Source organism: Podarcis pityusensis (assembly GCF_964106645.2).
Source record: "Podarcis pityusensis genome assembly, chromosome: 10".
Taxonomy (NCBI): domain Eukaryota; kingdom Metazoa; phylum Chordata; class Lepidosauria; order Squamata; family Lacertidae; genus Podarcis; species Podarcis pityusensis.
In genome coordinates this window covers 9,078,419-9,090,667 of record NC_138035.1, presented here as the reverse complement: position 1 = coordinate 9,090,667, position 12,249 = coordinate 9,078,419, and the positions used below count along the sequence as shown (strand labels likewise).

The 12,249-nt window shown below is 47.0% G+C and overlaps 1 protein-coding gene across 4 annotated transcripts in view; it reads right to left on the bottom strand.

Annotated features, from left to right (window-relative positions):
- PLXNA4 (plexin A4) overlaps positions 1-12,249 on the bottom strand; it is a 609,453-nt gene that overhangs the window by 26,132 nt on the left and 571,072 nt on the right. For all 4 annotated transcript variants that reach the window (XM_081022606.1, XM_081022607.1, XM_081022608.1 and 1 more), the window contains 3 exons: positions 8,617-8,716; positions 6,090-6,280; positions 1,008-1,177 (listed from right to left, as the gene is read on the bottom strand). In XM_081022606.1, the coding sequence (XP_080878732.1) occupies positions 1,008-1,177; positions 6,090-6,280; positions 8,617-8,716 (461 nt within the window). The remainder of the gene's footprint in view (positions 1-1,007; positions 1,178-6,089; positions 6,281-8,616; positions 8,717-12,249) is intronic.

Here is a 12,249-nt window from a genome sequence, read left to right as displayed (position 1 = left end):
AGACACCCTTCTTGGTGCTAACCATGCCCCCTTGCATATCACATTTTTAAAAAAAACAACTGAGGGGGTTTCTTGGGTGGCATTCAACCAACTTGTTCTTTAGGGAGGGAGTGGGGCACATATGTGGAGTGGTGGGGAAGCCTTGTGTCCAGATCAAGGGAAGTGATAGTACCATTCTATTCTGCCTTGGTCAGACCCCACCTGTTATGTACTGAGTTGAATAGAATCCAAAAGGCAGCAGTCTGATTGGTCCTAGAACAATAGGGTCCAGAATGCAGCAGTCTGATTGGTCCACAGGAGCCACCCGATCCAGCTCCAGGTGGAAGTGAATCTGCAACCTGATTGACCTACAGGTGAATCCCGGAATTAGCCAATCACGTGGGGCCCATTGTGTAAATAATGTATATAAAGCAGACATTCTGGGGGAACTTCCATTCCTCCTCACCACTATGAGCTGAATAAAGAGCATGAAATCCACTCTAGACTCCGAGTCTATTTCACCACCTGAAAACACTGTGTTCAGTTCTGGGTGGCACAATTTAAGAAGGATATTGACAAGCTGGAAGGTGTGCAGAGGAGGGCAACCAAGATGAGCAAGGGTCTGGAAACCAAGCCTGATGAGGAACGGTTGAAGGAGTTGGGGATGTTTAGCCTGGAGAACAGGCGACTTAGAGGAGACAGAGTAGCCATCTTCAGATATCTCAAGGGCTGTCACATGGAAGAGGGAACAAGCTTGTTGTCTCCTGCTCTGGAAAGTAGGACCTGAACCAGTGGATTCAAGTTACAAGAAAGGAGATTCTGACTAAACATTAGGAAGAGTTTTTTGATGGTAAGAACTGTTCAACAGTGGAACGGATGGTTCTCCTTCATTGGAGGCTTTGCAGTAGAGGTTGGATGGCCAGCTGTTAGAGATTATTTAGCTCTGACCCCTGCATTGCAAGGGGTTGGAATAGATGACCATTGGGGTCCATTCCCACCCTATGATTCTATGACGATGTTCCACTCACCAGTTGCTTTTCCAAGTGTGCCGCACGTGAGGATCGTGGATGTTGTGCTTGTCTGCTTGCTCGTCCAAGAAGTCGAACATGTATTTGATGGCCAGGGGCAGGGCACTCCCACGATGCGCTGTGCTGAAGATGGTCTCAAAGAGGTCATCCACAAACTTCTGTAAAGTGCCCTGGTAGGAGGAGAGCAAAAGGAGGAAGAAGAAGAGTAGAAGAAGAGTTTGGATTTGATATCCCGCTTTATCACTCCCCTTAAGGAGTCTCAAAGCAGCTAACATTCTCCTTTCCCTTCCTCCCCCACAACAAACACTCTGTGAGGTGAGTGGGGCTGAGAGACTTCAGAAAAGTGTGAGGGGCCCAAGGTCACCCAGCAGCTGCATGTGGAGGAGCGGGGAAGCGAACCCGGTTCACCAGATTACGAGTCCGCCGCTCTTAACCACTACACCACACTGGCTCTCAGTGTGGTGTTGCAGGTGGTAAGCAGGTCCATCACTGGAGGACAAAAGGATTCTAAACCAATATGTGAATAGGCTAGGTCTATGACATCACTTCAAATATCACAAAATGTTTTCACTCCGGAATGCACAACTGCCAAAGTTGTCAGATTCCCTGTTGAGCAGCATTCCAGCCTGTGGAACTGATTCTAGCTACATGCCTCCCAAACCAGTGAAATGATCTAGGAAGATAAGAGTTGTAGAGTTGGAAGGGACCCTGACGATCATCTAGTCCAACCCCCTGCAATGCAGGAATGTGCAGGTGTCCCTTACAGGGATCAAACTTTCAACCTTGACATTATCAGCACCACACACTAACCCACAATAATACTACAACCAGACCTAACACGGACACTGGCACCAGAGCCTGCAATAAACCCAGATGCCAACTTTGCTGCCACATACACCCGGACAACACCATTACTGGCCCCAACAACATCACACATACCATCTCGGGACTGTTTAATTGCTCATCGTCTAACATTGTGTATGCCATCAAATGCCAACAGTGTCCTTCAGCTCTCTATATTGGACAAACAGGCCAAACCTTACGCCAAAGAATAAACGGACACAAATCTGACATCAAGAATCACAAGACAGAGAAACCAGTAGGAGAACACTTCAATCTCCCAGGACATTCTATACAAGATCTCAAAGTAGCTGTTTTACTACAAAGGAATTTCAGAAATAGACTGGAAAGAGAAGCTGCTGAATTACAACTCATTACCAAACTTAAAACCATGGAGAGACCTGGCCTGAACAAAGACATTGGATTCTTATCTCATTATACATGACAAAGCCATTTCTCACCTTCTCACCCCTTGCTTTTTCCTGTAAGACCTATTGCAGTCGTTAAGAGTCGTCAACAGGCTCATCTCAGCTATCTGCCAATCACCCATTCCCACCACCCTTCTGAGTAATACCCCTCCCCACCTTCTCACTATATAGAAGGATCTGGCAACTTCTGTTTCAGTGTATCTGAAGAAGTGTGCTTGCACACGAAAGCTCATACCAAGAACTAACTTAGTTGGTCTTTAAGGTGCTACTGGAAGGAATTTTTTTGTTTTGTACACACTAACCAGCTGAGCTAGACAATTGGGTGAGTAATACACATTGTAGGCTGTGTTTGTGTTTGTGTGTGTGTTTTTCAAAACTGGGTCCCTTTCTTGTCCATGAAGATTTATCAAAATCTTTGTCCCGTCGGTGGCTAGAATTGTCAGGTGTTTAAAGGCTTTGTTCTGGTTTATTATTATTATCATTATTATCTGACTGGGTCGCCCCAGCCACTCTGGGTGGCTTAGAACATAGATAAAAACATAATAAAACATTAAACATTTAAAAAAACTTCCCTATAGGGGGCTGCCTTCAGATGTCTTCTAAAGGTTGTAGAGTTAGTTATCTCCTTGACATATTATGGGAGGGCATTCCACCATTCAATTTTGCTCAAATAAGTTTACATAAATTTGCATGTTGTCCAGACAACAAGGGTCTCATTTTGAGAGTCAAATTAGAGGTGATGGGGACAGCAAGATCCATTTATTACATGTTTGCCCCATTTGTTTATGAGGTGAGGGAATAATAATAATAGTAATAATAATAAATTTTTATTTAAACCCCGCCCTTCCCGGTTCAGAAAACTGGGCTCAGGGCGGATAACAACAAATTTAAAACAATTGATGCAACAAAGAAACAGCATAAAATACAGTATAAAACGTGAATAACAATAAATTCAGAATTCAAAAATCAATTTAGGGGGGAAATCCATCCAATAAACATTAGATGATCACCAGGGCTAGCTGGCTAAATTAGTCCTATTTGGGCCAGCGAGGAGACCAGGGGAGAATTAGCTGTGGGATCCCAGAGCGGGGAATCTTCATAGAAAGGGGAGGGGGAGGGAAGGAAGGGGAATAAAAGATCAGGCTAAGTTCAAATTGAAAGCCAGGCGGAATAGCTCTGTCTTACAGGCCCTGCAAAAGGAAGTTAAATCCTGCAGGGCCCTGGTCTCATGGGACAGAGCATTCCACCAGGTTGGAGCCATCACTGAGAAGGCCCTGGCCCTGGTGGAGGATAACCTGACTTCCTTAGGAATGGGAGGGTTAAGCAAATTCAATGGCTACTAGCCAGAATGGTTATGTTTAACTATGCATGAGAAGAACTAATTTCTTTGGTGTGTCCTGGGTTTTACAACGTTCCATTGGATGTCCGCAAGTAGGCTGAGTTCATCTTCCTTCACCCACCTGCTCCTCTTGATGCAAAATTTAGACCCTACCAACCCCTAACCTCCATCCCTAAGCTTGCCTCACGACGATCCATTTTCCTTTCCTAACGCAGCGCCGCTGGGGAGCCCCTTCTGCCTGCCCTGCTTCCGCGCAGCGCTGCGAAGTTGTCGGCAAAACCAATTCTGTGTAAATAACAAAGTGCCGGCGCTGAGCGACAAGGAGGTGTTGCCACACGGAAGGCATCAAGTGTTAAAGCACCGTCCGTGGCATTCTCGGGCTGAAAGTCAACTGCAGAGAGTTATAGAGCTGTCAGGCAAATCATCTCCCATGAAACGCTGAGCGCGGTGACAGATTGAGTGCTCACCGCAGGCTCGTTCGCCTGCCTGCACCTTCGTACAGGCCAGCACTTCGGCAGAGAGGCTGTTTCCCCTGTCAACCAGTCCGCGGGAGAACTCTCTCCATCTCTCTCCTCCTCCGCTAAACGCTCCTCCTGATCACCCCCCCCCAAACATTAGAGGAGGGAGAGAATGGTTATTGCACTCCAGACAACAGGATACATTATGAGGGTGTTCCTCAGGCAGATTTCAGCTTGTTCAGGGTCACACAGACTCCTGGAAGATGGGAAGTCTGTGCAGCACACAGTTAAATGACTCAGGGGGTTAATAATATAAACACTAAAAAAAACTATATTATTAACTTGTAAGATATGGATTTGTTGGGGGTTTTTTTAGTTGTTGCTTTTTTAGTTTTTCGAATGTTGGTTTTTGTGTATTGTTATTTCTCGATATTTTTCATCTTGTTGCTGTTGTGTGGAAAATACAAATAAAATTTATTATATATATATATATATATATATATATATGTAAAGAAATAAAAAGATATGACTCAGGGGGAGCTTTCCAGAACCGGAGGACATTTGCCCGACACCGTTGACATATCCATTCTTTGCCTGGATTTTAGCTCTTTCTTTCTTTATATAAATCTTTATTGTTTTAAAATACAATCACACAACGAAGGTAAGTATAACAGAATTAAGTACAAAAACAGAGGGGGAAAGATTCGTCACAACAAAAAAGGCAAGAAAAGATTTAAGAAGACAAATAAAAAAAGGAAAAGAGAAATGATAAAGAAAGACCAAATGTTTATCCAACATCATGTCTTATCCAATAAAGTTTTCTGCATGAAACTTCCAATCGTTCTCATTATACTTTTCCTCTTGTCATGATTTTATCGCACAGTTTAATTTTATATCTTTTTTCATACGTTCTGCTAGAATGTTTATTTCATTCATTTATTGTACACAAGTATCATTCCAGTTCTGCTAGGACGGTATCATTTTTACAGTATAATCTTATATATTCCTTAAATATTTTGCATTCTCCATATACTTTCTGATTTAAGGCTCCCCTGACTTTTCCCGTCAGCTTTGCTAGTTGGAGATACTCTATCATAAGTGCTTGCCAATCTGTTATTGTTGGTGTTGTTTCACATTTCCAACTTCTTGCTACAAGTATTCTTGCTAAAATCGCAGGATTTTAGCACTTTCACAAAAACATTTAAATATGTGCCCAGCAACATGAAAAAAGGGACATCCTAAGGAAAAGTAGGACATTCAAAAACAGAAACCGGGACAGCGTCTCTAAATCAGGCACGTCCCGAGAAAATAGGGACAGTTGGAGGGTCTGTAAATATGTTATTTTTTTTAAAAAAAGTAGGCATATTTAAATAAGTCTCCCTGGTTGCTAAGACTCTTCTCGGAAGCCATGTTGACGCTTTCCCTTCAGAAGGCCCAAATGATTTGTGACTGACATTCACCTTGCCCTATAAACAATGCCAGAACTCTGGAATCCCCACCCTTCTGGAGGTGTGGCAGGCTAGATTGCCTTACATTTTTCAAGTGACATCTACACTAGCTTGGTGATGTCCACAGAATGGACGAAGGCAGGATCCCCAAGGATGTGGTCTAGAGGGATCTGTCTTCTGGCACCAGGCCCAACTCTGCATTACGAAAATGTCTGCAAATGGAATATGAAGACTGGCAACCATAGGTACTAGAATATATGCATAGACTTTAGATATATTTGCAGTGCTTGTGAATATTAACTGTTGCATTTAAAGGGGTGAAGTCTGGGTACCTTCTGAATAGCAGGAAACACTTCAGATGAAGAGGTAAACCCAGCCACAAAATCATCCTCTCATCTCTTACCTGCCAAGACAAGGGTTCGAGCCCTACGTTGGACAAAATATTCCTGCATTGCAGGGGATTGGACTTCCAAATTCTATGATTCTAAGATCCCAAGAGTACTGGTACCTTCTGTCCTCCAAAGCCTTCTCCACCAAATTATTCCCCGATCCCCACAACCCTTCCATACCTTGGTGGCTAGCAGCCTGGTCAGGTAGATCTCTGACACCATCTTGCTCCCTCGGTCGCCCTCCTTCTGATCTCCATGCTCGTGGTTCTTGACCAGATGCCACATCTTGACTCCACTCTCCAGGTCGGGTGTGATCATGGGCGTCCGGGAGCGCAAGCTGTCTGGGCTGCCTGTGTAGCGGATCATGTTTTCTGAAAGGGCGAAATCCCATAGTTTCAGGATGTTTTCTTCAAGGACAAGCTGGGCAACCAGTTCTGGGGCCTGTTCTCCTGTGAGATCGCCTTACCCCATATATGCCAAATCAACTGATTAGATCGGCGGAACTGGCATTGCTACAGGGCCAGATAATATGTGTTCCGCATTTGTAAGGAACTGGCCATTTAGTATGGCAGCATGTATACTTCGGAACTCCCTGCCTATTGACCCGAGGCCGGTGCCTTCGCTGTATTCTTTTTGGCGCCTGTTAAGAACATTTTTGTTTAGAGCTGTGTCTCCCAGACTTGGATCTCCAGTTGTTTTTGGACTACAATTCCCATCCTCCATGGCCATTGGTCCTTCTAGCTAGGGATGATGGGAGTTGTAGTCCATAAACAGCTGGAGACCAAAGTTTGGGAAACTCTGGTTTAGACAAACATACATGTTTAGAAAGCTGGCTGGGAACTGTGGTCCAAAACATGTGGAATGCACCAGGTTGGGGGGAAACTGATACACAGTATGCAAGACTGCCTTTCTCTTCTACCATATCAGGTTCCGCCCCCACTCCCCTGAAGCTCTTTAGCTAGAGTTGGCTATGTATCTGTTCACGTGAACACAGACAATCATCTCTTAACCACACTGGGTTTTTGAGCCTACTATTCTGGCTTGGTGCCATAGCTGTCAACTTACAGATTTGAAAATAAGGGACCAGCAGCCTCGAAAATAAGGGATCAGCAGCCAAAATAAGGGATTTTCCCAGCACAGGTATGTTCAACTTCTGAGCCCCTCCGAGCCAAAGGCAGGAAGCCCAGCCAGCAGCCAAATGAATCCTCAAGCGGTGGTTCCCACAGTGCAGCAACCCGGCAAAGGGGATGCCGCAAGGGAAACCACCGTCACCTCTCCGCTGGGAAGTGCTGAGCAAAGGTGAGTCTCCAGGCAACGCGGCCAATTTGATCGGCACAAGGCATGCAAGCTCCACCCCCCAGTCGTTCTTAGACCCCTTATTGGGTGAGCAACACAGCTAAGCAACACAGTTGGAGCCTCCCTCCTCCCTGGCTGGCAGGGTGGGATGGAGAGGAGCTGCTTCCTTTGAAACCCGGGAAATTTAAGGGACATCATCATTAAGGGACAGCAGCGAGACATGGCACTGGGATAAGGGACTTTCCCGCCAAATAAGAGACGGTTGACAGCTATGCTTGGTGCTCAAATTCCCCGAGTGTGATTTTGACTGCTGCTCTTGTAGATTTTAGAAGGATATGCAAATCATGACGCTGAATGGGGAACACCACACTTTATAAGGTTAATGCAAAAAGTGGGACCAAATTGTCATCTGCCATGAGCTAAGATCAGAGGTCACCATGGAGGGCAAGATCTATCTTGGAAAATGCACTAATGAGTTGCAAGCTGTATTAATTACTGCCAGGAGCATCCTGGAGCATCGTGGACAGAGCTTAAGTTATTGGTCTTCATCTGCTGGGTCATGACCTGACCTAAGGTGGGTTGTATGAGAAGGTGGTGCTACCATTTCCTTTCCTTTCTTTTTAGCCCTTCCACCCCCATCAGGGAAGAGTCAGGAGTGCAAAACAGATACTTGGGGAAAGCATGCACAGTAAAGGGGTGTGAAATCTTCCTTCTTCTTCTCACAAATATCTCCACCTCTCCAAATGATGGCATAAAAACCCAGTGCAACCCAGAGGTGAATCCCACCGACTTCAGCGAGGTTAAGTGCAGGACTTGATAGGGCAATTCCAGACTGCCACTGTTTTTGGGTGAAATTCAACCACATGTTGGCAATTTGAGGTTGTGCAGTGATAGTTGTTTTGGAGCTTTGTGGCATATCATGAGGAATAGGGTAAAGGTAAAGGACAAGGATCCCTGGACAATTAAGTCCAGCCAAAGGTGACTATGGGGTTGCGGCACTCATCTCGCTTTCAGGCCAAGGGAGCCAGTGTTTGTCCGCAGACAGCTTTCCAGGTCATGTGGCCAGCAGGACTAAACCGCTTCTGGTGCAACAGGACACCATGACAGAAACCAGAGTGCACGGAAACGCCATTTACCTTCCTGCCACAGCAGTACCTATTTATCTACTTGCACTGGTGTGCTTTTGAACTGCTGGGTTGGCAGGAACTGGGACAGAGCAATGGGAGCCCACCCCATTGCAGGGATTTGAACCACCGACCTTCTGATAGGCAAGCCCAAGAGGCTCAGTGGTTTAGACCACAGCGCCACCCGTATCCCTATCATGAGGAAGACCAGGATGTGAGCGTTACACCCTGGCTTGGACTCCCTTCCCTCTCCACCCCCATTGTCGTCAGGGTGCCCAGGCTCTTACCATACTTGCTAGCAGAGGTCCTGGAGACGGTGGAATTGTTGACAGCATTGTAGGCTGTCACCTGCTTGGACACCAGAGCCACTACGGATCCATCGGGCACCTAAAGAGGGAAAGAGCCATAGTTTCAGGGACTGGACTGAAGAGGAATGGTGGAGACCAGCACCCACTCCTCCTGAACCTTCCCAAGAGGAGGGGGACAGGACAGATTTACAACTGGTTTGCAGAAGGTCATGGCTCTGAGACAGAAGAAGGACAAAGCTGGGAGATAATAGAAGAAGAGGAGGGGGAATGTTAGAATCATCCTACACTCATGTAGGACCCTGGTAGAGACACATGCCTGACTGGCATGTTCTCTCCTTCCTGGTCGGTCGTTCAGGAGCTTCAAAAGCTTTCTCCAGTTCTGGGAAAGATCCCAATCCAAAACTCTGGAGAGTCACTGCCAGTCAGTGTAGACAGTACTGAGCTAGATGGACCAATAGTCTACCTCTGTATAAGGCTATGTTCCTAGGGAAGTTCCCTATCTCGGCCACAGGCTACACAACACATATAGCCAGCTTTTATTGGGAGAGAGAAGGGGAAATGGCAGTGAGGTCAGCATGGTGCAAACGCACCAGCGGAGCCAATTTGGTGCTCTTGCCAGCATTTTTGCACCACGTCAACCTCCTGGGATGCAGCAGTGACTCAGCCGGCAGGAGGTCAGAGGTAAGCATGGTGAAGAACGAAGTCTTGAACAGGCCCTGAGGTACTCTGCACTTTTGAGGAAGGATTTACGGCTGGAGGTCTCTGGGACTGTGGGCCACAAGAGGCCACCTGAAGCCCAGAAGAGCGGAAAGCTCTCCAAAAGATGGGAAGCCTTCCAGCTCCTGATTGATGCCCTCTCAGAGCCTCTCTTCAAAAAGCAGGCAGAACAATACAGAATACTGAGATGCGCCAGGAACATCTTTGAAGAATGCGTAATTCCGAGAAGAAAGAGAGAGGGGGAGGACCTGGGGAAGAGCCGCCAGCTCTTCTACCAGCAAGAACAATAATTAGCACTTAACACAGAGTGCCTTCATCTTCAAAGCATCTCTGAGATGCTAATTAGCCAGCTCTTCATGGAGCCCAGAAAGGTGGCTTTTAACACCTGCAAGTTAGTCTTCTCGTCCTCGCATGAAGGGAGGAGGGTCAACAGTGTCCCACTGAAACATTGGTGGCTATCCAATTGGTGGTATAAGATCTGCACACTAATAGCCTTTTGCTAAAAAGCCTCTTGTGGCTTTCAGGCTTGCCTGCCTTCTGCGATTCAATCCCTTCAAGTTCTCAGTTGTAAAGTTGGAAGGCTGGGACTGAGTAGATCTAACAGATCTTCCACTCCAGCCTCCTGATCGAACTAAGGAAATGTTTCTGGAAGAATCCTGTGCAATCCTGAGGCAGCCCTAGACACAGACGTTTGTCCACACTACTTGTTACAAGGAATGTATGTTGTTATTATTATTTATTATTTCGGTCACAGACCAGTTCCAGCCCACATACAATATCCAGGAAGTCATAAAACACAACAGGGATACATTTGAATTTGCAATTAGGTATAACAGGGACAATACAGATACAGCAACGGTTAAAAATATATAAATTAAAACTTAGTCACTAAAATATAACCTAAAATTAATGTGTGGTGTTGTTGTTGTTGTTTGAAAAGTGTGGTTAAAATAGCCATTTGAAGGTGGGGGAAGCAGACAGGGATGTGCTTCTGATCTGGATGAAGCTCCTCTCCGGTTGCCTTTGCAAACAGCACCCTGCATCATGATGTTTAGGTATCTACTGGAAGTGCTTTGGTTTAAGAAGGCTTTCCCTGAGGTATGAGCCAGTCATTCAGGAAATATCAGAATCACAGGACTGTAAGGTTGAAAAGGACCCCGAGGGTCACTGAGTCCAACTACATCCAATGCAGGAATCACAGCTAACTAATCCCTGACGTATGGCCATTCGACTTCTGTTTTAAAATCTCTGCCTGCCACCTCTGTTCCACTGCTGAACACCTCTTACCACAGCCAATGGCTGAGGATGCTGAGTTCTGTAAGGCAACAACATTTGGTGGGTACCATGCTATCTAGCCCTGCCTGGCTGCAGCACGGCTTGCTTTCAAGCCCACTGTCAGTGGAGAACTGCCAGAGAAACATCAGAGGACGTTTCCATGCTGGGGCAAGAAGAAATGGACCTCCATTTCCACCCTTGGACCGCCTCTTCCACCCATAGATCTCCCTCTCAGCTTCTGTAGAGGAGACTTGTTGTTGTTTAGTCGTGTCCAACTGTTTGTGACCCCCTGGACCAGAGCATGCCAGGCACTCCTGTCTTCCACTGCCTCCCATAGTTTGGTCAAACTCATGCTGGTAGCTTCGAGAACACTGTCCAACCATCTCATCCTCTGTCGTCCCCTTCTCCTTGTGCCCTCCATCTTTCCCAACATCAGGGTCTTTTCCAGGGAGTCTTCTCTTCTCATGAGGTGGCCAAAGTCTTGGAGCCTCAGCTTCAGGATCTGTCCTTCCAATGAGCACTCAGGGCTGATTTCCTTCAGAATGGATAGGTTTGATCTTCTTGCAGTCCATGGCACTCTCAAGAGTCTCCTCCAGCCCCATAATTCAAAAGCATCCATTCTTCGGTGAATAAGCGACTTGCCTCCATCTGCCATTGTTGCGAACGAAGGCACAGTATCCTGCGTTCCTAGCCCCCTCCCTTGCCCTGTTAGTTAGCATGCAGGGTCCTCTGGGGAGTTGTGGCATTTCCCTTCAGGACCGAAAGCATCAATCTCCTTCCCCTGCCTGAATGGAATTAACTGCTGTCCTCCTCATTATCTCATCTCCGCTTCCAATCTGTTTCTAATCTGTGGCCTGACATTTCATCCGATGCCATCACAGGGGGAGTGAAGGCGATGCAGGGCGCGTGTGCTGGAATAAAGAAAGGAGTTGGGGGAACGGTTTTCTCTCCCAAGCTGGATATTTCTGATTGAATGTCACCAGGTGACGGAGACGGCTGTCAAGGAAGACAGGGAGAGGCACCCACTTGATGGCTGAGAAGGAACGACTTGTCATTCTTCTGACCCAGCTCTTTCGTAAAGTTTGAAGAACAAACTCCCTCCCTACTGTGCTGGGCCCGGGGGTTAATCTGGGCAACGTGGTCCAGGTCCGGTCCTAAATCCAAGGATTCCGCAAGGAGTCAGTCTGACAGGGCTAAGGCAGGGCATGAGGCAGGAAACCAGGCTAGGTCAGGCATAGGGTCTCAGGCAGGTTCTAGCAAACAGCAATGTTGCTCTCGCAACCTGGGGCAGGGTCCGACAGCCTTTTTGTCGGGGTAACGGCCGGTCCTGATCCCCCGGTGACTCACCTCCCTGTCTTGCCCGAAGGCGAGCACTCCTCCTGTGAGTACTCAGGTCTCTCCTTCTCTCAGATCTTAGTCTCTGCAGCTCGGGAGATGTCGGTGGGTTACTAGACCCAGAGGCCGCCTCAGCCTCCCCTGACCCAACTGGTAATGGAGCAGCTGTAAGTGATGGCCCAGCTGGAGGCAACGAGGTCATCCCCACATCTGGAGCCAGGGCAGGCTCAGGCCCCTGACTCGGTCCAGCTGGTGCTTATTGCAGGGGGACCTGTGCGGACTGGG